Below are 25,327 nucleotides of genomic sequence, written 5' to 3' on the forward strand. Positions count from 1 at the left end.
TGTGTGACCTTAAGAAATCACTTTATCTCTGCAAACCTCAGTTTCTCCATGTGTAAAGCTAGGATAATACCACCAACCTCAAGAATAATCTGTATAAACTATACAGCATAATAAGGGCTCAATAAATATGAATGAGATACAGTCATACACACTCAGATACATGCACTCACACATACATTTTCACACAGATATCCACCTGTATGCACACTCATATACACACCCTAAAAGACTGAAAATTAGAGCCAATGTAGTACCTAGCACAGAGTCTAGCTCAATAAATTATAGCCATTATGTTCAAAAGTAACACACCAATGCTCAGAGTAGGAAAGACACTAGAGGTCATTAGAGGTCACTTATACTAGTGGTAACCCTCAACCAGCAGCATCACATCACCTGGAACCTGTAAGAAATGAAAATTTTAGGCTCTCAAGATCTACTAAATAAGGAAATGTGGGGGTGGCATCTAGCAATTTGTTTTTAAAAGCCTTAAAATGCTGGCAAGAATGCAGAGAAAGGGGAACCCTCCTACACTGCTGGTGGGAATGTAAACTAGTTCAACCATTGTGGAAAGCAGTATGGAGGTTCCTCAAAAAACTAAAAATAGAAATACCATTTGACCCAAGAATTCCACTCCTTGGAATTTACCCAAACAATACAAGTTCTCAGATTCAAAAAGACACATGCACCCCTATATTTATCGCAGCACTATTTACAATAGCCAAGATATGGAAGCAACCTAAGTGTCCATCAGTAGATGAATGGATAAAGAAGATGTGGTACATATACACAATGGAATACTATTCAGCCATAAGAAAGAACAAATCCTACCATTTGCAACAACAGGGATGGAGCTAGAGGGTATTATGCTCAGTGAAATAAGTCAGGCACATAAAGACAAATACCAAATGATTTCCCTCATTTGTGGACTATAACAATGATGCAAAACTGAAGGACCAAAACAGCACCACACTCAGACTCCACAAAGGGACTAGCAGTTACCAAAGGGGAGGGGTGGAGAAGGGTGGGTGGGAAGGGAGGGAGAAGGGGATTGTGGGGTATTATGATTGGCACACATGGTGTGTGTTGGGGGGGGATCATGGGGAAGACAGTGTAGCACAGAGAAGACAAGTAGTGACTCTGTGGCATCTTACCACACTGATGGACAGGGACTTCAATGGGGTATGGGGAGGAACTCAATAATATGGGTGAATGTAATAACCACCTTGTTTTTCATGTGAAACTTTCATAAGAGTATATATCAATGATACCTTAATAAAAAAAGTAGGAGATGAATAAATATTTTAAATTAAAAAAAGCCTTCCAGGTGATCCTTAAAATGCAAGCTTAAGTTTGAGAATCAATGCCTTAGATCAGGGCTTGTCAAACCTTTTGTAAGGGCCACATATGTTTTAGCTTTGCAGTCTCTGTCACAAATACTCAACTCTGCCATTGTCATGTGAAAGCAGCCATAGGCAGTATGTGAAGGAATAGCATAGCTCTGCTCCAATAAATCTTCGTTTATAAAAACAGGCAATGGGGTTTGGAACTAAATAGAGGTGACTGCACAACACTGTAAATGTATTAAATACCATTGAGCTGTTTTCCTTAAAGTGGTTAATTTTATGGTAAGTGAATTTTATCAATAAATTACTTTAAGAAAAAAAAAGAAATAGGCAGTCAGTAGGATTTGTCTCACAGGTAGCAGTTTTCTGATCCCTGACCAAGATCAATCTTCATTGTTTGAACTCATTCAAGCAACTCTACATGGCAGTTATGTAACATCTACCTGGATATTTATGACAAGTTGCTCACTATACCTACAAAGCAATTTCTTTTTTCTTTTTCTCTTTTTTTACTAAGGGACAGATCCTGATTATATCTGGAGGCTTTTTTCACATACAAAGCCAAAAATCACCCCCTCTATACCTTCCACTGTGGGGAAAGTTGGGGTTCCTATGGCCAGGATCCTCACTGAATCTAAACCACTTGATGATATCACTGGACTGCTGCTAGGCTACTGCTTCCACACCCATAGGCAATAAGCTATTATTGATTGAGGCACTATATAGAGCTCGGCCCAGTGCTCTGTGCAGAGGCAGAGACTACGGAGGATTACAGACCTGCAGTGTGTTGGATACAGACGTAACTCTAGTGTTTGACTTACTGCCAGGAGAACAAGCCGGGTAATAAACCCTTTCACCCCAAAAAAGTTTTACTATCATTTCTGTGGTCACATTGAATCCATAGTGAACTTGCCTGGGGCTGAAACCCACTGGCAAGACAATCGGCATAGTTGGGATTCATTGCTGACCAAGGAAAAAGACAGGCTGTCCATATGGGAGGGCTGCTTCAGCAGGCTGCCCCTATGAATGGGGAGATAGTGGATTGTCCCCCAATGGGTATGTGGTCTGAGGTGCCTTGCCTCCTAGAGGACTGGGCCCCACCCCAGGACTGAAGGCAAGTGGAGGTGATACCTGAGGCAGTAGGGGTAGCCCTGTAGTAAGTAGGTCTTTTGAGAAACAGAGTGCACATGAGACAGTGGGGACTGTGGATTGGCTGCTTCTCACAGTATTAAAAAATTTAAAGATGAGAAGAATATGCTCCTGAAAGAGATACAATAAATGGCAGCAAGAGAACACAAGCTGAGAACTACTGTGGATTCACTGAAGAATGGAATGGCGTTGATGCAAGAGGAGGCAGTACAAGAACGCCGGCAGTGAGGTGCTGTTGAAGAGGTAAAGGGCATTAAGGAAAAGGACGGACCCCTGCAAAAACCACAAGACGCAGAGCGAGAACGTGAGCTATGAGGTCCAGTGAAGGAAGAATGAGACAGCAGCGCTGCCAGGTGATCTGAAGGAGTAAAAGGCAATAGAGGAAAAAGGTACTCCTGAGGGAAGCACAGGAGGAGGTGGCATGAGAACGCCAGTTGTGAAGCATTGAGGTGAAGGTAATTGAGAGTGATCAGGGCACCCATTTTACTGGATATGCACTGCAAGAATGGGTGCAACAGTTGGGAATCAAATGGAAGTTTCATGTGCCATACAACCCTACCAGAGCAGGCATGCTAGAGAGGCACAATGGTTTGCTAAAATCCGGACTGAAGTCAGATACCAATAGTCTGTGGGGATGGTCAGTCTGCTTATGGACAGTGCTACAGCGTTTGAACGAGACACCCCTAAAGGGAGCCCTGAGCCCCGTAGGGTTAACACATATTGCTGCTGCCCCATACAACTGAAAATACAAAGAATCGTTGAAGCCGAAGTTTGGCCACCAGAATAATACCTTGCTGCCAGCACCAACTGCACTGAACCCTGGAGACTCCATTGAGTGAACGTGGCCTTGGACCTTTTGACACATGGACCAGTGATGGCTGGCTCTCCTGGCACCTTGGGGACAAGGCCTGGAAGCTGGCCTCCTGTGTAGTCCTGGAATTATAGCAGAGTGGCCACCAAAGTTCACAGTAGTATATCCTGAATGGCCAGAAGGTAGGAGCATCTTACTGGGGAGTTTTGTTTTATTATTATGGCCAGTGCATGCACCTCCAGTAGCACTATATGTAGACCCTTCAGTAACCCCCTTGGGGAGAGGAGTAAAAGTATGGTATATTAGACCTGGACAGGACCTCCTTACTGCTATAGTCCTATCACAACACCACTCTCTTGCATGCATCCTACCTGATGGACAAGATTTGCCTATGTTGGTGTCATTAAAACATGTGTCTTATTGCCCCTAAGGTCTTTGTGGATTGGGAACCTCCTCGGGCTTGAGGATTATTATAATTTTTGTTACTTGCATCAAAATCTTGTTGTATCTTAATTTGTTATTATCTCGAAGTTGTTATCCTCTGTTGCTGTTGTGGAATCTGGTTATAGTGCTCCAGCTTTCTTGCATAGGGGCCATTGCAGAAGATTGAGAGCATGTAGGTTGTTAAGGCAAGAATCATGGAGGGGTGGAGTGTGGGGAAGTTGGGGTTCCTGTGGCCAGGATCCTCACTGAACTTAAACCACTTGATGATGTAACTGGCCTGTTGCTAGGCTACTGCTTCCACCCCCATAGGCAATAAGCTATTATTGCATTATCTAGAGAGCTCGGCCCAGTGCTCTGGGCAGAGGCAGAGATGCTAGTTCTCAACCTACCACTGGGAGAACAAGCCAGGTAATAAACCCTTTCACTCTAACAACATTCTACTGTCATTTCTTTGGGCACACTGAATCCAGCATGAGAAGCAGCAGCATGCAGGCTGCCAGGTGCTGTGGTGCAGGTGAAGGATGCAGTGGAGCTGTCAGTCCCAGAAATGGAGGAGCGGTGGTTTGACGAACAGGTGGGGGTGGACACCCTGTTGGTGCTGGAGGTGTCAGCCCCTCCTTGGTTGAGACCCCACCTGGTTGAAAGCTGGTGGAAAGCCAGGACTCGGCAACCGTGGGTTCTTTCAGGAGAGGTGCAGCACCCTCAGGTCGTGGAGCATCCCATTCTCTGCTTCTATCCTCAGGCTCAAGCACAAAAGGAAATACAGTGTGCTTCTCGAAGGAAGAATTTAAAGGGCTCTGTGATGGTTGTGAGGACCCTGATGTGGGTTGATTTGAAAAGGCAGGAGCAGACATAGGGAAATTGGATGACTGGAGCTGTGGCAACAACTGAGACCAGAGCAGCAGTTCTGGCTGCTGAGGATGAAGCAGAAGGCAGAGATAAAGCAACAAGATCAGCCTGTGTTTGCAAGACATTTTGCTGGAAAAGCTGGAGAAGGTGGGTATTGTAAGGCCCATTCACGGTTCTTTTGGTTAACTCATTTGAGTAGAACTGGTTTGAATATAGCCAGGATGACCACTTGGTGGCAATGGATTTCCTTAGGCTTGAGGGTTATTATAATTTATCCTAATTTTTGTTATTTGTATATTGTATTGTTATGGAATTTGTTTACAATGCTCCAGCTTTCTCACACAGGGACCACTGCAGAGTATTGAGGGCACACAAATTGAGAGGCGAAAATCCTGGAGGGGTGGAATGTGGATAAAGTGAAGGTTCTTGTGGCCAGGATTCTCATCTGGTCCTGGCTGGCTAGCTCACTACATGTGTGGGCAATGCGTCGTATTGACTCTATTAGAGAGCCCTGCCCAGTGCTCTGTGTGACACAGTGGCATGGCTGCAAGGCTGCAGGAGAGCAAAGCAGAGGCTGGAGTGGTGGCAGCTCTGAGGACAGACTGAGACGGCTGTGCAGGTAGAGAGCCCAGAGGCAGAGACCAGCTTACTGCATGCAGACTCACTCTGAGTGGACGGGGTTCTAGTGACTGACCTGCCACCGTAGAAATAAAGTTGGGTATAACCCTTTCACCCCAAGAACATTCTACTGTCATTTCTTTGGTCACATTGAATCCATAGTGCACTTGCCCGGGGCTGAAACCCATTGGCAAGACAATCAGGCAAAGAGAAACAGAATCCCTTAATTAAAGATACTCCACAGGATGGAGAGACTGCACATACAAACACCCATCAGCAGCAGATTTTTATTTTTAGGAGGATACCTAGGGTTGGCTCATAGGAAAGTGGTGACAACTGGCAAGGCTCCACAGAGGAGAGAAGGCATTCCTGGCTGTGGGGACTGGCAGTGATGATATCTAAGGGTTAGGGTCTCCTGCTTAACTCTGACCGCCCAGGATGCTATTCCCCTTGGCACTCAATATCACCAGTGCCACAGCATGAAGGGGTCTGCCATGAGCTAGTTCAACCTGGCCAGCAGTTCTTCCAGTTCTGGCCGAGCTTTGAACCTCCCCTTGAAGTCTTCTTCAGTATGCTGAGGAGAAGAAGAAGAAAGTTAAGTGGGAATTACTGCAGAGCGTTCAGTCACTCAGACAGGCACAGCATCACAGTAGGATCATCAGGCAGGTTGGTAGAAAATGATGCAGATTCAACTAACATTTACTGAGTATCTACTATGTACCAGACTTCTATTAGGTATCAGGGATTTAAAGTTGAACTGGACTTCCTCCCTGCCTTCACTGAACTTATAAGTCTGGTGGGAGAAGATAGACATATAAAGAACTAATGTCAAGATGCTATAATTACAATAGGAGCACTTTTCAAAAACAGAGAGAATGCCCAAATTATCCACTTACAATAGGAAATAACAGACAAAGGGACTGGAATATTTCAAGATAGTCTGACCAGCTCCTATATATGGATCTATGTGAAACCCAAGTAACAAGAGGCCTAGTAACGTGGACTCGGAACAGGAGATCTGGATGACACCACCCTAAAATGACCCAATGTATCTATGTCATAGAAGGACCACCTTGGCAACTGGACCCAAATACTCAGTATTTAAGCTAAAGTTCCTAATATTTTCCAAGTTTTCCATGCCAGACTTCCTTCTGGCTGGCATTCTTTATTGAATATATTCACTCAGGCTACAGTCAAACCTTGAAGATCCAAGAAATGTCACTCTAAGTACATTTCCCTCTTTGTGTTGTGATTAATTATACTGTATGTGATCTTAAATCATGTTCTTTCTGCCACACAACTGCCTGAAGGGAGAGAATTTTGGGGTGTAACAGGCTCACCCCTAAAATCAGGATGCTGTGATGGAGTTCAGCTCCTGTGGTCCATCATCTCTAATTCATCGGAAGAGTCAGAATAATGATCACACTTGGTAACCAGCTGCACTCCCTTCCTGATTATTGTCTGGGCTAAATTATCCACATCTCTGTTATTTCTAAAGCCAGGTAGTCTAGATTTTCCCTATATTTTGAGCACAGGTGGGCCACCAAGGAGCCTCTTCTCAAACAAGCACCTACCTCCTTCACTGACAACCTTACTCCTTCAGGAAGATTGCTTTGGATTATTTCCAAGAAAATCTCTGCAAATGTGGCACTCAAACCACTGATCTGCAAAAGGAAAGAAGATGCTATAAGAGAGGGCACTGAAAGCCAGGTGGTCACACAGACATGGCATGGGTCAAGTGTCAGCTCCAGCATAGCTACAGGGCGCTTGCATGGAGGATTAACACCCAGAGCTGGTTTCAGAGCCCAGGATTTCTCTTGCCATCTGTGAAGGTGTCTGCTAGCTGAGACGGTCACAGCCAATATCTATGACCAGGAGTCTGTAAGCAACAGATGTCATAAGGTTATCAAGTCCAGGATGACTTTCCGATTCAACTGTTTTACCCACATAGACCAGGATCTAATATCAGAGCCTATGCTGAGAATCCAGAGGTGGGTTAGATATGTGGTGGAAGGGCATACAGGGGGCTGCAGGATCCCATAAAAGCAGCATGTACCTAACTTAATCAGGAGAGGTCAAAGAAAGCTTCCAAAGAGGTAATATCTGGGTGGAGGCTTGAAGAAAAACAGTAGCAAACAGAATTCAACAGTAGTGTGGGGGATTTTCAAGGCAGAGGAAACAATATTTAGTAAAATGTGGAGGCATAGCATAGTACTAGGGAATTAAAACTATTTCCATGTGTGGCTGGAATGAATGGGGTATGAAGCAGAAGAGCAGGAGGAGAATGACGAAGGCACTTAGGATTTAATCTAAAGAGTTCAAACTTCATCCTATGGACCTCAGTGTCAAGTTAGATTTGTTATAAGATGCATCTCAATTTATTTCTGATAATATGTAGAAAACCAAAGATTGTAAATACTTTAACTATTTTTAAAATTATCATAAGGTGTTAGTACCTTAACATTTCTCTCATTCCCTTGCTGATATGTTTCTTGAGTGGATCAAAAAGGGGTGATATCCATACATTGGAATATTATTTGGCAATAAAAAGGAATAAAGTACTAAAACATGCTACAACATAGGTGAACTTTGAAAACATTATGCTAAGTGATAGAAGCCAGACATAAAAGGCCACATATTGCACAATTCCATTTAAATGAAATGTCTAGAAGAGGTAAAACCATAGAGGCAGAAATAGATTAATGGTCTCCAGAAGCTGGGGGGATGGGAAAGAGGATTGACTGCTAACAAGTAAAGAGTTTCTTTTTTGGGTAGTGAAAATATTCTAAAATGGATTGTTGCATAACTCTGTGAATATACTAAAACCATTTGATTGTACAACTTCAAATGGATAAATTGTATATGAATAAAACTCTCAATAAAGCTGTTATTAAAAGGGCGGTTATGTTAAGTATGAATTTTTAATAACTCTGGGCATCCTCATGGTGGAGTGGTTGTCACCATCTGTCTCTACAGCAAAAGTCACTGCCAGAGCGAAAGGGAAGCCACTGACAGGTTTAAAGCAGGGAAATCACATGATCATACTGCTATAAGGGTAAAGCAAAGTGGATGGATCTGAAAGATTTTTAAGGATAGAAGCTATAGTGCTTGGTGAATGAATGGATATCAGAGGGCAAAGATGGGTCAGGCATTAGGATCAAAGGTAGGGAGGATTATGGAAAAAGAGGAACATCAGTTCCACTGAGATTAGTTTTATATACATGTAGTATAGGGCATCTAAGGACTAGCTCAGTGGAGAAGTCCAGTAAACAACTGGATATCAGGTTAGAAGCTCCTCAGAGATCAGAACTGGAGATATATCCATAGTGGTTATCAGTATACAAGCATGGTCACTGAGGTCAGAGGAATGGATGAGACTGCATAGAGGGAAGGTATTATATGGAGAGATGGAGGGATCAAGAACTGAACCCTGGAGAACATCATCATTCAGGAGGCAGGCAAGAGGAAGAGAAGAGAAGGGCATGGTAGGAAGAGAAAAAACAGACAGAGAAAAGAACCAGGAGAAGCAAATACATTTCAAGTTTCTCCTGTAGTGCCTACCTGAACCACTCGCTCATGGGTGGAAAGAACTGAGTCCAGGGACATTTTGCTGCCTTGGTCCTGTAGCTGCAACACTTCCACTGTTTTGGTGGGCATCGCATAACTGTGGGAAGAAGAGTCTCTGTGGGGAAGGCTCCCTGAGCAGTACCACCTCAATCAGGGTAGTCCCTGAGTATTGCTACTACTGCATGCAGCAGCTCCTGGAATCTAGGGCTGCTTATCTGCTGCCAGGGCAAAATAACCAGATCCTCTCCTCCAGAAGTCTCTAAACTCCCAGAGAAATGAGGCATGAAACACAATTGTTTTAGAGCAGGATTTTTCAACCTCAGCACTATTGAAAATTTAGATCAGATAATTCTTTGTTGTGAGGAGCTGGCCTATGTATCCATAACCTCTACCTACCAGATGCCAATAGAAACCCCCAAGTAGTGACAATCAAAATTATCTTCAGACATTGTTAAATGTTCCTAGGTTAAGAACTACTGTTGTAGCATCTATGCTAGTAAGCATAACCAGTTTTAACACATCTATATGCTGCAGTGAAAAGAACACTGGACTAGGGGGTCAAATTTTGGCCCTGCCACTCATTAGCAGTATTTACTAAGGCAAGTCACTTTCTCCTCTGGGTCTCAGTTTCTTCATGTATAAAGGGAATTACAATGTAGGCCTATATCTGTTAGACTGTTGTGAGGATGAGATATGGTGATGAGATAGGACGGATGGCTACACAAAAATATGTTATTAGTGTTGTGTTCATCAAAAGTTTGTCAAACATTGAAGACAAATGGAAAAATAAAAACTACAGTAGAATCTTTCCTGAATTTTCATGCCTCACAAAGCTTCATTAATCAATAGCAGGGGGCATGGCCCTCTACAGAGGGACCTGTACAAAAGGAAGTTTGGTATAATGGAAAATAGATTAGAGACAGGACAGTCAGTCCTGGACTTAAATGTTGGCTCTTCCATTTATTAACTATTTGACCTTGGACAAATTAATTCAGCTCTCTGAGTCTCAGATTCTTCAGCTATAAAATTAGGATAACACCACCTAGTTCATAGGATTACTGCAATGATTATATGCAATTACATATGTAATTTGCCTGGCATATTGTATTTAGAAATGCCAGTTCCCTTGCTCTTATAAATAGTGAGTAAATGTTAGGTATTGCACCAAATGATTTCACTCATTTGTGGAGTATAACAGCAAAGCAAAAACTGAAGGAATGAAACAGCAGAAGACTCATAGACTCCAAGAAGGGACTAGTGGTTACCAAAGGGAAGAGGTTGGGGAGGGTGGGTGGAGAGGGAGGGAGAATGGGATTAAGGGGCACTATAATTAGCAATCACAATATACATAGATCACAGGGAAGGAAGTACAGCACGGAGAAGACAAGTAATGACTCTATAGCATCTTATTACACTGATTGACAGTAACTCTAATGGGGTGGGAACGGGGACTTGATAACATGGGTGAATGTGAAAACCACAATGTTGCTCATGTGAAACCTTCGTAAGATTGTATATCAATGATAGCTGAATTTTTTAAAAAAATGTTAAGGTATTGCAAACTCTTCAAGATAGCCTCCCTAAATAAATTTTCTCCCATTTTTAAGCACAATTTCTGATTTCTTATTCTAATTCAGGTTTGGTAACAACTTCCCTATAATAAGGACACATTCATAGACTTATTATAAAAGATCAATAAAATAACTATGTAAAAGTCTTCAGGTAAGTAAAAAGCACTCTAAAATGCTATTTTTCCATTTTGACATTCTGCAGATAAGACTGACTCACCGAAGTGGTAGTTGTCCATTCCTGTCCCTGAGCATGCAATTTATTCAACACTTACTTTAGCAAGATTTCATTGATTTGTTCATTCATTCATTCACTCATTCAGCAAACATTTACTGAGAGCCTATTCTGTCCAAGGCACTCCAGTGGACAAAATGCAGTCCGCGCTTTAAAGGAGCTAGCTAAGAGTTTTAGAGAGACAGATAAGGACACAAATGTTTTCACTATTATAAGACAGAGACAATAATAGGTATGCACCAAATACTTTAGGGAGGAGAGGGAAAAAGAGGGGTTCAGGGATGGCTTCAAAGGTGAGGCAGTGCTTTATGAAGATGTAAAGAATGAACATATAGGTGTTTGCCTGAAGGGCATTCCCAAAAAGTGCAGCAATTATCTACAAAGACAAGGAAGCGTGAGAGGCCTGCAGGGAGAACAGAAAAACCAGACATAGTTTGACAAAGAAATACTGGGAACTCTGGTCATTTCAAAGTAGAACAGGCCTTTGCACAGTAAAAGTATAGGTAGTTTTCCTTTAGTGTCTACACTTTTCTATATTTTACAAATTTTCTGCAGTAAACATTACTTGGATAACCAGATAGTAAAATCAGAATGGAAGAAATGAAATAACTCAATTTGAAGAGTCAACCTAATATGACAAAATAATGCTACCTTTAGGTGGAACACAAAGGAGCCTGCTAGGGTGCTAGGGAACTTAGAGCCTGTGAACTGTACTATATATAAATTATACCTCCATTCCAAACAATGTAAGTGGACTATAGGAAAAAAAACAACAGGGAAGGGTAGCCTTGCAGAGAGTGCTGCTGAGTGATGGACGCTTTTATTCTCCACAGAGTGCAGGGGCTGGATCAGCTGCAGGCTTAGAAGCTGCTCCCAGATGAGTTAGATTTTCACCTCTCTGGGCAGCTGCTCAGCAAGGGAGCAGGCAGATTAAGGGACTTGCAGGGGAGGCCTCTTCCTCTCCTCTCCTCTCCTGGGTGAGCTGCAGCTGAAGCAACACAAGCCATTTATAGAACAAAAGCCAGCACACTGCTCCTGTCCAATTCCATCTCAAGGTCAGGGCCCTACCCCCAACTCCCAGAGGAAAAATGGATCATGATGAATTGAAAACCAAAAGAAAAGAAAATCATTTCCTCTCCGGAAAGCGGGCAATGAGAATGCCTAACGATAACAATGGTCTGAAACCTCAATCAATGCAGAGAAGTGAGTTGCTGAAAACAAACATCTCTTTATGCTCTGTGCCATTTGGAGCAAAGAGCCAAGAAAGTGGCAAAAAGCAGCATATCATTCACTCTACTGTTCCAGGAATCGTGCTCATGCCTACTGGAACTCAATCCAAGTCAAGGACATCACCTATTCTATTCAGGGCCTACTGTGTGTCAGGTGTTAGGCAAGGTCTTAGGGTTAAACTGAAAACAGAAACAGTCCTTTCCTTAGAGATTTTAGAGTCTAATAAGGAAGGCCAATAACCAGGTAATTACAAGGGCAAGGAATGAGCGCTATGAAAGAGAAGTTATATAACCTTTACTTCAAACTATATAACATAAGGACCTAACTTAATGAGGTTCTCTGAAGAAATGACATTAAAGATGAAACCTAAGAAAAAATCAGGGGTTAGTTAGGTGAAAGAAAAAAGAGTATTCTAAGCTTTAGAGAATATAGGCAAAGGTTCTGAGATGGGAAGACAGAAAAACAAAGCCAGTGTGATTGGGAGACAGAGGGAAAGGGAAGTAGGTGTTAAGGTAAGAGAGGCAAGCCCAGGCCATGGAGCATAGAACAAGCAATGTGAAGAATTTTAATTTTGATCCTAAAGGAATGGGAAGCCATGGAATGATGATTTTAAACATGGGGGTGGCATGATCATACTTTCATTCTAGAAAGATCACATTGAAAGCTATAACGAGAACCAGTTAGAAGGAACTGAGAATTTAGAAAAAAAAAAAGTGGATTGAAATCCAGACCTTGCCACTTATTAGATGTATTACTGTAGATAAGCCTCGATTAATCAACAATAATGATAATAATAGCAGCCAACAGTTGTAAGCACCTTAAATATATTAACTCCCTCAATGTTCACTGTAGCCTTTTTAGGTGGGTATTTTTATTATTTTTATTAACTCCATTTTACAGATGAGGAAATCAAGATACAAAGAGGTTAAGTAAACTACCCAATATCACACACTAAAAATGCAGCAGAGCAAGAATAAAACCCAGGCAGTCTGGCTGTGGAGTCAATGCTTTGATTCACAATGTGCAAGGTGTTTGTCTGAATTAACTAACACACAAAAAAGTTCTCAGCAGAGGGGCTGGGTGATAGTAGGTGCTCAACAAATGCTCCTGCCTTCCTGCCTTTACTCAAATGCAGCCAGAACTTTTCACAGCTGGGTTTTTTAAACAGCATCTTTTTAAAAAGTTCTGAAAATTTAAAACACTATTTCAGGAAGTTGAGTCCCTATAAGTATGAGGACATTATGTAGATGACATTTAATGCCTCTTTGCCACCACTGCCTCTGAAAAGCACCCCAAATCCCTGCCAGTTAAAAAAATTCTCTTTCCTATTAATAACAATAACATTATTTAATAAGTATTCACAATGTGCCAGTCTCTCTACTAAGTGATATCATATACTACCTTATTTAATTTCCAGAACTCAAGAAATAAGAAAATTATCATCCTCATTATATATAGATGAGAAAAGTAAGGTTCAAAATTTCCCAAGGTTATATTGACAATAACTGGTAGAACTAGAATCTGAATCCAGAGTATGTACTTTTAACCATTTATTACTCAAAGTGTGGTCCACAGATAAGCTGCTGGTGAGCAAACTGCTTATCAGTCTATGATGAGATAAGAAGCATGCAACAGTCACTAAACACACTATTTAATTCAGCCAACTTTTTTTTTCAATAACAAGACTTTCTTGATGAAGGAAATAAAGCATTAACATACATTTTGGCATAAGCTTCTGGTATCTTCAGGGAGTGGTACTTTGAGAAACATTACTCTAAATTATTATTCTACTCTGCCTCCTTGCACTTACTTAATCTTCCACTTATGACCTAGCACATTATGTTATAGTTATTTCTGTGTGTGTGTGTGTGTATATATATATATATATATACACACACACATACACACCCTGAAATCAGGGACATTCACTTTAGTATCCTCCAGGCAGAATGTCTAGAACAATGCTTAACACGTAGCAAGAAGAGGCTCAATCAAGAGTTTTGTCATTAATTAATTCAAAGCACTTTCATTAAACTTTGTAAATGTATACAACTGGGTTGGCAATCATACATATTCAAGAACTTGTCATTCTTTCAACACTGGCTTAATGTCCTCCATGAGGCAGGCCTTATGCTAGGTTCTGAAGAAATAAAGAACACAGTCTCCATCTAGTTAGTGAGAAAGGGACCTGACACATGAATAGATTACATTAGAGCCCAGAGCACTAATGACATGAAAAAGTTATGTCAAGTGCTGAAAAGAGCAGCTAGATTTAAAAATACATCCTATATAATTTAAAATACTGGAGTCAGGCATAACTGGAATAAATCCAAGCAACTCTATGGTTCTGTGACTTCTGGCCTTTCTGCACCTTGGTTCCCTCATCTGTAAAATGGGAATACACTAATATCTAATGAGTACTAAAGTATAATTTTTTGCTATATCCACATACACTATGTATTACCTTGCCACAATGGCAAGCCACCCAAACTATGATTAAATATTCTTCTTTAAATCAGCTCACTTAAAAAAATTAATTTAGAAAAAGAAACTTGAGATGTGTAGCAACTGAAACTCATCCTGATGAGAAAGAAAATAGTACAGCCACTTGAAATAACACTTTGATAGTTTCTTACAAAATTAAACATAAACATCATTTGACCTGAAATCACACTCCTAGAAAAATGAGAACTTATGTTCTCACAAAAACTTGTACACGTTTATAGTGGCTTTACTTATAATTGCCAAAAACTGGAAACACAAACACCCTTCAGCTGCTGAATGGACAAACACACATCCCTTCAAAGAAATGCTAATCAGCAACAAAAAGGAATTGCCTACTTAATATTGGCAACAAATGGATGAATCTTAAATACATTATCCTAAGTGAAAGAAGCCAGACTCAAAAGGAAAAATACTGTATGATTCCACTCACATGACACCCTGGAAAAGGCAAAACTATACAGACAGAAAATAGATTAGTAGTTGCCAGGAACTGGGATGGGGAAAGGATTGATTACAAAGGCAGGAGGGAACTTTCTGGGATGATGGAAATGTTCTATATATTGATTATGAAGGTATTTACCCTACTATGTGCATTTGTTAAAACTCATAGAAATTATTCACTAAAAGGGTGAATTTTATTGAATGTAAATTATATCTCAATAAGCCTAACTTAAAAAATGAAAAGGAAGCCTACTGAATGGGAGAAGATATTTGCAGATGATGCTTCTGGTAAAGGGTTAATATCCAAAATATATAAAGAACTTACACAACGTAATATTAAAAAAATAACTTGAGGAGGCAGAGCCAACATGGCGGCGTGAGTAGGACAGTGGGAATCTCCTCCCAAAAACAAATATATTTTTGAAAATACAACAAATACAACTAATCCTAAAAGAGAGACCAGAAGACACAGGACAACAGCCTGACTACATCGACACGTGCGAGAACCCAGCGCCTGGTGAAAGGGAGATCAGAGGACACAGGACAACAGCCTGACTACATCAACACGTGCGAGAACCCAGCGCCTGGTGAAAGGGAGACCAGAGGACACAGGACAACATCCAGACCACATCCACACCTGCAAGAACCCAGCGCCTTGTGAAAGGGGTAAGATACAAGCCACAGCCCGGCGGGACCCAAGCGCCCCTCCCCCAGGCTCCCGGCGGGTGGAAAGAAACTGGAGCGGTTTTTTTTTTTGGCGAGTGCTTTTTGGAAGCCTTAAAGGGACAGGGACCCCGTTGCTAGGGAGGCAGGGCGGCGGGACCGGTAAGCGGGTGCCTGGGACCAGCGCCTGAGGACAAAGATTATCGCGCGTTTTTCCCTACGGGACCTGGGGGTCGGTGCCTGAGACCGGCGCCTGAGGACGGAGGAAATCACGCGTTTTTCCCCTTTTTTTTTCTCTTTTTGGCGAGTGCTTTTTGGAAGCCTTAAAGGGACAGGGACCCCGGTGCTAGGGAGGCAGAGTAGCAGGACCGGTGAGCGGGTGCCTGGGACCGGCACCTGAGGACAAAGATTATTGCGCGTTTTTCCCTGCGGGACAGGTGGGTGGGTGCCTGAGACCGGCGCCTGAGGAGGGAGGAAATCGCGCGTTTTTCCCTTTTTTTTTTTCTTTCCCTTTTTGGCGAGTGCTTTTTGGAAGCCTTAAAGGGACAGGGACCCCAGTGCTAGGGAGGCAGGGCGGCGGGACCGGGTGAGGAGATGCCTGGGACCGGTGCTTGAGGACAAAGTATATCCCGTGTTTTTCCCTGCGGGACCGGAGGGTGGGTGCCTGAGACTGGCGCCTGAGGAAGGAAGAAATCGCGCGTTTTTTCCCTTTATTTTTCACTTTTTGGCGAGTGCTTTCTGGAAGCCTTAAAGGGACAGGGACCCCGGTGCTAGGGAGCCAGAGCAGCAGGACCGGTGAGCGGGTGCCTGGGACCGGCGCCTGAAGACAAAGAATATCGTGCGTTTTTCCCTGCGGGACCGGTGGGCAGGTGCTTCTTGGAAGCCTTGAAGGGACAGGGACCCTGGTGCTAGGGAGGCAGGGCAGCAGGACCAGTGAGCGGGTGCCTGGGACCGGCGCCTGAGGAAAAAAAAAAAAAACGCGTGTTTTTTTCCTTTTTCCTTTTTTTTTTTTTTCTGTTCCCTCTCTCATTGTTGCTGTTGTTGCTTTGGTTTGGAGAGTGCTTTTTGGAAGTCTTAAAGGGACAGGACAGGTCACTTAGACCAGAAGCAGGGAATCTGGGGATCTCTGGGCACTCTAACCCCCTGGGGAACAGGTAGCACAGAGGACCCTTATGGAGATATATAGCCTCCCGGCCACTCCCCCTCCAACGGGGCTCCACCACTTTGGAGGAGCAGCCCCAGCCAGGCCATGCCCACAGCAACAGCGAAGATAAACTCCATAGCAAACGGGCAGGTAGCAGAAGCCCTGCCAGCGCACAGCTGACAAGCATAAGCCACTAGAGGTCACTATTCTCCCAGGAGAGGAAGGCCACAAACCAACAAGAAGGGAAGCTCTTCCAGCGGTCACTTGTACCAGCTCTGCAAACTATCTCTATCACCATGAAAAGGCAAAACCACAGGTAGATAAAGATCACAGAGACAACACCTGAGAAGGAGACAGAGCTAACCAGTCCTCCTGAAAAAGAATTGAAAATAAAAATCATGAACATGCTGACAGAGATGCAGAGAAAAATGCAAGAGCAATGGGATGAAGTCCAGAGGGAGATCACAGATGTCAGGAAGGAGATCACAGAAGTAAAACAATCCCTGGAAGGATTTATAAGCAAAATGGATAAGATGCAAGAGGCCATTGAAGGAATAGAAACCAGAGAACAGGAACGTATAGAAGCTGACATAGAGAGAGATAAAAGGATCTCCAGGAATGAAACAACACTAAAAGAATTATGTGACCAAACCAAAAGGAATAATATTCGTATTATAGGGGTACCAGAAGAAGAAGAAAGAGGAAAACGTATAGAAAGTCTCTTTGAAGAAATAATTGCTGAAAACTTCCCCAAACTGGGGGAGGAAATAATCGAACAGACCATGGAATTACACAGAACCCCCAACAGAAAGCATCCAAGGAGGACAACACCAAGACACATAGTAATTAAAATGGCAAGGATCAAGGACAAGGAAAGAGTTTTAAAGGCAGCTAGAGAGAAAAAGGTCACCTATAAAGGAAAACCCATCAGGCTAACATCAGACTTCTCGACAGAAACCCTACAGGCCAGAAGAGAATGGCATGATATACTTAATGCAATGAAACAGAAGGGCCTTGAACCAAGGATACTGTATCCAGCACGACTATCATTTAAATATGATGGCGGGATTAAACAATTCCCAGACAAGCAAAAGCTGAGGGATTTTGCTTCCCACAAACCACCTCTATACGGCATCCTACAGGGACTGCTCTAGATGGGAGCACTCCTAAAAAGAGCACAGAACAAAACACACAACATATGAAGAAGGGAGGAGGAGGAATAAGAAGGGAGAGAAGAAAAGAATCTCCAGTGTATATAACAGCTCAATAAGCGAGCTAAATTAGGCAGTAAGATACTAAAGAAGCTAACCTTGAACCTCTGGTAACCACGAATCTAAAGCCTGCAATGGCAATAAGTACATATCTCTCAATAGTCACCCTAAATGTAAATGGACTTAATGCACCAATCAAAAGACACAGAATAATAGAATGGATATAAAAGCAAGACCCATCTATATGCTGCTTACAAGAAACTCACCGTAAACCCAAAGACAAGCATAGACTAAAAGTCAAGGGATGGAAAAACATATTTCAGGCAAACAACAGTGAGAAGAAAGCAGGGGTTGCACTACTAATATCAGACAAAATAGACTTCAAAACAAAGAAAGTAACAAGAGATAAAGAAGGATACTACATAATGATAAAGGGCTCAGTCCAACAAGAGGATATAACCATTCTAAATATATATGCACCCAATACAGGAGCACCAGCATATGTGAAGCAAATACTAACAGAAATAAAGAGGGAAATAGACTGCAATGCATTCATTGTAGGAGACTTCAACACACCACTCACCCCAAAGGATAGATCCACCGGGCAGAAAATAAGTAAGGACACACAGGCACTGAACAACACACTAGAACAGATGGACCTAATAGACATCTATAGAACTCTACATCGAAAAGAACAGGATATACATTCTTCTCAAGTGCACATGGAACATTCTCCAGAATAGACCACATACTAGCTCACAAAAAGAGCCTCAGTAAATTCCAAAATACTGAAATTCTACCAACCAATTTTTCAGACCACAAAGGTATAAAAGTAGAAATAAATTCTACAAAGAAAACAAAAAGGCTCACAAACACATGGAGGCTTAACAACATGCTACTAAATAATCAATGGATCAATGAACAAATCAAAATAGAGATCAAGGAATATATAGAAACAAATGACAACAACAACACTAAGCCCCAACTTCTGTGGGACGCAGGGAAAGCAGTCGTAAGAGGAAAGTATATAGCAATCCAGGCACACTTGAAGAAGGAAGAACAATCCTAAATGAATAGTCTAACATCACAATTATCGAAACTGGACAAAGAAGAACAAATGAGGCCTAAAGTAAGCAGAAGGAGGGACATAATAAAGATCAGAGAAGAAATAAACAAAATTGAGAAGATTAAAACAATAGCAAAAATCAACGAAACCAAGAGCTGGTTCTCTGAGAAAATAAACAAAATAGATAAGCCTCTAGCCCAACTTATTAAGAGAAAAAGAGAATCAACACAAATCAACATAATCAGAAATGAGAATGGAAAAATCACGACAGACTCCACAGAAATACAAAGAATTATTAAAGACTACTATGAAAACCTATATCCCAACAAGCTGAAAAACCTAGAAGAAATGTACAACTTTCTAGAAAAATACAACCTACCAAGACTGACCAAGGAAGAAACACAAAAGTTAAACAAACCAATTACGAGCAAAGAAATTGAAACGGTAATCAAAAAACTACCCAAGAACAAAAACCCGGGGCCGGACGGATTTACCTCGTAATTTTATCAGACATACAGAGAAGACATAATACCCATTCTCCTTAATGTGTTCCAAAAAATAGAAGAAGAGGGAATACTCCCAAACTCATTCTATGAAGCCAACATCACCCTAATACCAAAACCAGGCAAAGACCCCACCAAAAAAGAAAATTACAGACCAATATCCCTGATGAATGTAGATGCAAAAATACTCAATAAAATATTAGCAAACAGAATTCAACAGTATATCAAAAGGATCATACACCATGACCAAGTGGGGTTCATCCCAGGGATGCAAGGATGGTACAACATTCGAAAATCCATCAACATCATCCACCACATCAACAAAAAGAAAGACAAAAACCACATGATCAACTCCATAGATGCTGAAAAAGCATTTGACAAAATTCAACATCCATTCATGATAAAAACTCTCAGCAAAATGGGAATAGAGGGCAAGTACCTCAACATAATAAAGTCCATATATGATAAACCCACAGCCAGCATTATACTGAACAGCGAGAAGCTGAAAGCATTTCCTCTGAGATCGGGAACAAGAAAGGGATGCCCACTCTCCCCACTGTTATTTAACATAGTACTGGAGGTCCTAGCCATGGCAATTAGACAAAACAAAGAAATACAAGGAATCCAGATTGGTAAAGAAGAAGTTAAACTGTCACTATTTGCAGATGATATGATACTGTACATAAAAAACCCTAAAGACTCCACTCCAAAACTACTAGAACTGATATCCGAATACAGCAAAGTTGCAGGATACAAAATTAACACACAGAAATCTGTAGCTTTCCTATACACTAACAATGAATCAATAGAAAGAGAAATCAGGAAAACAATTCCATTCACCATTGCATCAAAAAGAATAAAATACCTAGGAATAAACCTAACCAAAGAAGTGAAAGACTTATACTCTGAAAACTACAAGTCACTCTTAAGAGAAATTAAAGGGGACACTAATAAATGGAAACTCATCCCATGCTCATGGCTAGGAAGAATTAATATCGTCAAAATGGCCATCCTGCCCAAAGCAATATACAGATTTGATGCAATCCCTCTCAAATTACCAGCAACATTCTTCAATGAATTGGAACAAATAATTAAAAAATTTATATGGAAACACCAAAGACCCCGAATAGCCAAAGCAATCCTGAAAAAGAAGAATAAAGTAGGGGGGATCTCACTCCCCAACTTCAAGCTCTACTACAAAGCCATAGTAATCAAGACAATTTGGTACTGGCACAAGAACAGAGCCACAGACCAGTGGAACAGATTAGAAACTCCAGAAATTAACCCAAACATATATGGTCAATTAATATTTGATAAAGGAGCCATGGACATACAATGGCAAAATGACAGTCTCTTCAACAGATGGTGCTGGCAAAACTGGACAGCTACATGTAGGAGAATGAAACTGGACCATTGTCTAACCCCATATACAAAGGTAAACTCAAAATGGATCAAAGACCTGAATGTAAGTCATGAAACCATTAAACTCTTGGAAAAAAACATAGGCAAAAACCTCTTAGACATAAACATGAGTGACCTCTTCTTGAACATATCTCCCCGGGCAAGGAAAACAACAGCAAAAATGAGCAAGTGGGACTACATTAAGCTGAAAAGCTTCTGTACAGCAAAAGACACCATCAATAGAACAAAAAGGAACCCTACAGTATGGGAGAATATATTTGAAAATGACAGATTGATAAAGGCTTGACGTCCAGAATATATAAAGAGCTCACACGCCTCAACAAACAAAAAACAAATAACCCAATTAAAAAATGGGCAGAGGAACTGAACAGACAGTTCTCTAAAAAAGAAATACAGATGGCCAAGAGACACATGAAAAGATGCTCCACATCGCTAATTATCAGAGAAATGCAAATTAAAACTACAATGAGGTATCACCTCACACCGGTAAGGATAGCTGCCATCCAAAAGACAAACAACAACAAATGTTGGCGAGGCTGTGGAGAAAGGGGAACCCTCCTACACTGCTGGTGGGAATGTAAATTAGTTCAACCATTGTGGAAAGCAGTATGGAGGTTCATCAAAATGCTCAAAACAGACCTACCATTTGACCCAGGAATTACACTCCTAGGAATTTACCCTAAGAACGCAGCAATCAAGTTTGAGAAAGACAGATGCACCCCCATGTTCATCGCAGCACTATTTACAATAGCCAAGAATTGGAAGCAACCTAAATGTCCATCGGTAGATGAATGGATAAAGATGTGGTACATATACACAATGGAATACTACTCAGCCATAAGAAGTGGAAAAACCCAACCATTTGCAGCAACATGGATGGAGCTGAAGAGTATTATGCTCAGTGAAATAAGCCAAGCGGAGAAAGAGAAATACCAAATGATTTCACTCATCTGAGGAGTATAAGAACAAAGGAAAAACTGAAGGAACAAAACAGCAGTGGAATTACAGAACCCAAAAATGGACTAACAGGTACCAAAGGGAAAGGAACTGGGGAGGATGGGTGGGCAGGGAGGGATAAGGGGGGGGAAGAAGAAGGGGGGTATTAAGATTAGCATGCATGGGGGGAGGGAGAAAGGGGAGGTTGGGCTGCACAACACAGAGAGGACAAGTATTGACTCTACAACATTTTGCTAAGCTGAGGGACAGTAACCGTAATGTGGTTGTTAGGGGGGACCTGATATAGGGGAGAGCATAGTAAACATAGTATTCTTCATGTAAGTGTAGATTAAAGATTAAAAAAAAAAAGAAAGAAAGAAAGAAAGAAAAGGGGGATTACTCCTTGATAGGATAAAACTATTGGTAAATCAAAGATCAACGCATGCTTTAAATATCCTTAATGTTGATCACTTAAAGCGTGTCAGATGATCAGCTATGGAGGTACTCTTTTCTGATATTCCTTTCTCTTAATAAAAAAAAAAAAAAGGCAGTCCCTGTGTGCTGACCTCCAATGAGTTCTGCACAGTGGTATAGAGGGCATGTCAAAGTTGGGCAAAGGGTCTGTTTGTTTCTATGCAGAAGATCAAGGCCTAGCTTGGATACCAAGAAAATGAACTAAGACACGATATGAGGAGGAGCTTCCGGCATCAGCACTCTCTGGAGGACGTGTGCCAGGGGATGATCATCAAAAAGCCTCCACAGGGATCCGGGTGATGCTACGGTTGTGGCTGCGTCCACCCCACCATTTCCTGGACTTGCCATTGGAATGAGGAGGGAGATGTCTAGGCTGGCATGTGCACACAGTGAGACAACGAATTTGACCGGATCTGTACTGTTGGAACTCAACCAGGAGTTGGGAGGGGTGCAAGTTGTAGCGCTCCAAAATCTTATCACTATAGACTATCTACGGTTAAAAGAACATATGGGATGTGAACAGATCCCAGAAATGGGCTGCTTTAATCTGTCTGATTTTTCTCAGACTGTTCAAGTACAGTAGGACAATATCCATCATATCATAGACAAATTTTCACAAATGCCTAGGGTGCCTAAATGGTTTTCTTGGCTTCACTGGAGATGGATGGTAATTATAGATTTGCTTTGTTTATGTCACCGTTTTCCTATTATGTTAATATGTGTGTGCAAATTAGTTAGTAGTTTAAAACCTATACATACTTAAGGTACTCTACAAGAAGATATATCAAAGAAATAATCAATCCTCCCATGTTTTCTTCCATATGCTACCTCTGTAGCTTTTCTTCTTCCTTCCTAATTGCAACCCTTAAATAGAATTCGTGCCTCATATCGAAGTTACCAAGTATCCTAATTCCTCCAGGTGGTAAAGATACCTCGAGACAAGTGCTGGGCATAGAAGCCACAGGGCATAAATCTGCAAAGAAGTAAAAAGCTAACCTTTTCAAACAATATGGCTTCTCTCTCACTTACCAACTTTACATTTCCCTGTATGGCCCCGGAAGATGACTGGTTAGCCAGAGACGGGTAAGATTCCTCAAGGGAGGAACAACCTAAGACAGGCACAGTCGCAGGGGGGCCATCAGGTGAGAAACTGGGGATCAACAGAGGTGAGGCTCAGAACCTCATCCCCCCTGCTTTCAGAGAAATCTTCTGCATCCGTGGATGTCTTGCTGCCCTTGTCTAGCTTGGATTAATACTTAGTCCATAGGCACACACCTGATCATCTACATTTGCCCTCTTACAGCACTAAACTATGTTTTCTACCTTTATCTTGCATCTACCTACCACTTCAGCATTTTATTAAAAATAAAAAAAATAATAATAATAAAGGGAGAAATGTGGGATCCACATATAAATCAAGTACAAAAATCAAACGAATATTCATATTTGACCTGATTGTTTATAGGTCATAATGCGTGATCAAAACCGAAAGTTTCTGTGATGAATGCCCTTGTACTGTTCACCATGTAAGAATTTATTCACTATGTAAGAATTCGTTCACCATGTAAGAACTTGTTCGTTATGCTTCAGAAGATTGGAGACTGACGAGAATTAGACTTGAGATGCATTAATGATTGTACATTGAGCATTGACCGCCCTATACTGAATTTTATTGTTGTTAACAACCATTTGATCAATAAATATGAGAGATGCCCTCTCAAAAAAAAAAAAAAATGGGCAGAGGACTGGAATGGACACTTTTCCAAAGAAGATATACAGAAGGCCAAGAGACACATGAAAAGATGCTCAACATCACTAATCACCAGGGATATGCAAATCAAAACCACAATGAGATCAAGCTGAAAAGCTTATGTACAGCAAAGGACACCATCAATAGAACAAAAAGACATCCTACAGTATGGGAGAATATATTCATAAATGACATATCTGATAAAGGCTTGACATCCAAAACATATGAAGAGCTCACACACCTCAACAAACAAAAAGCAAAAAGTCCGATTATCAAATGGGCAGAGGATCTGAACAGACACTTCTCCAAAGAAGAAATTCAGATGGCCAACAAGCACATGAAAAGATGTTCCACATTGCTTATCTTCAGAGAAATGCAAATTAAAACCACAATGAGCTATCACCTCGCACCAGTAACCATGGCCACCATCCAAAAGACAAACAACAACAAATGTTGGCAAGGATGTGGAGAAAGGGGACCCCTACTACACTGCTAGTGGGAATGTAAATTAGTTCAACCATTGTGGAAAGCAGTATGGAGGTTCCTCAAAAAACTAAAAATAGAAATACCATTTGACCCAGGAATTCCACTCCTAGGAACTTAACAATGCAGGAGCCCAGGTTGAAAAAGACATATGCACCCCTATGTTTATCACAGCACTCTTTACAATAGCCACGAAATGGAAGGAACCAAAGTGTCCATCAGTAGATGAATGGATAAAGAAAATGTGGTACATATACACAATGGAATACTATTCTGCCATAAGAAGAAAACAAATCCTACCATTAACAACGTGATGGAGCTAGAGGGTATTATGCTCAGTGAAATAAGCCAGGCTGAAAAAGACAAGTATCAAATGATTTCACTCATATGTGGAATATAAGAACAAAGAAAAAAACTGAAGGAACAAAACAGCAGCAGACTCACAGAACCCAAGAACGGACTAATAGTTACCAAAGGGAAAAGGACTGGGGAGTGTGGGTGGAAAGGGAGGGACAAGGGGGATAAAGGGGCATCACAATTAGCAGACATAATGTAGGAGGGGGCATGGGGAGGGCTGTACAACACAGAGAAGACAAGTAGTGATTCTATAGTATCTTACTATGCTGATGGACAGTCACTGTAATGGGGTGTGTGGTGGGGACTTGATGATGGGGGGAGTCTAGTAACCATAATGTTGCTCATGTAATTGTACATTAATGATACCAAAATAAAAACATAATAAAATTTAAAAAACCCACAATGAGATATCACCTCACACCAGTCAGAATGGCAAAAACAAGAAATAACAAGTGTTTGCAAGGATGTGAAGAAAAGGAACCCTTCAGATGCTGTTGGTGGGAATGTAAATTAGTGTAGCCATTATGGAAAACTGTGAAGTTTCCTCCAGAAATTATG

The 25,327-nt window shown here is 41.4% G+C and overlaps 1 protein-coding gene across 1 annotated transcript in view; it reads right to left on the reverse strand.

Moving 5' to 3' along the window:
• Positions 1-5,487: 5,487 nt before the first annotated feature.
• The window catches only part of MRPL48 (mitochondrial ribosomal protein L48), a 60,604-nt gene continuing 40,764 nt past the window's right edge, over positions 5,488-25,327 (reverse strand). Inside the window, exons 6-8 of the mRNA XM_017653264.1 lie at positions 8,776-8,878; positions 6,789-6,878; positions 5,488-5,788 (exon numbers count right to left, since the gene is read on the reverse strand). Of these exons, the coding sequence (XP_017508753.1) occupies positions 5,714-5,788; positions 6,789-6,878; positions 8,776-8,878 (268 nt within the window). The 3' untranslated portion in view covers positions 5,488-5,713. The remainder of the gene's footprint in view (positions 5,789-6,788; positions 6,879-8,775; positions 8,879-25,327) is intronic.

This window comes from Manis javanica, chromosome 11 (assembly GCF_040802235.1).
Source record: "Manis javanica isolate MJ-LG chromosome 11, MJ_LKY, whole genome shotgun sequence".
In the NCBI taxonomy this organism is placed as follows: domain Eukaryota; kingdom Metazoa; phylum Chordata; class Mammalia; order Pholidota; family Manidae; genus Manis; species Manis javanica.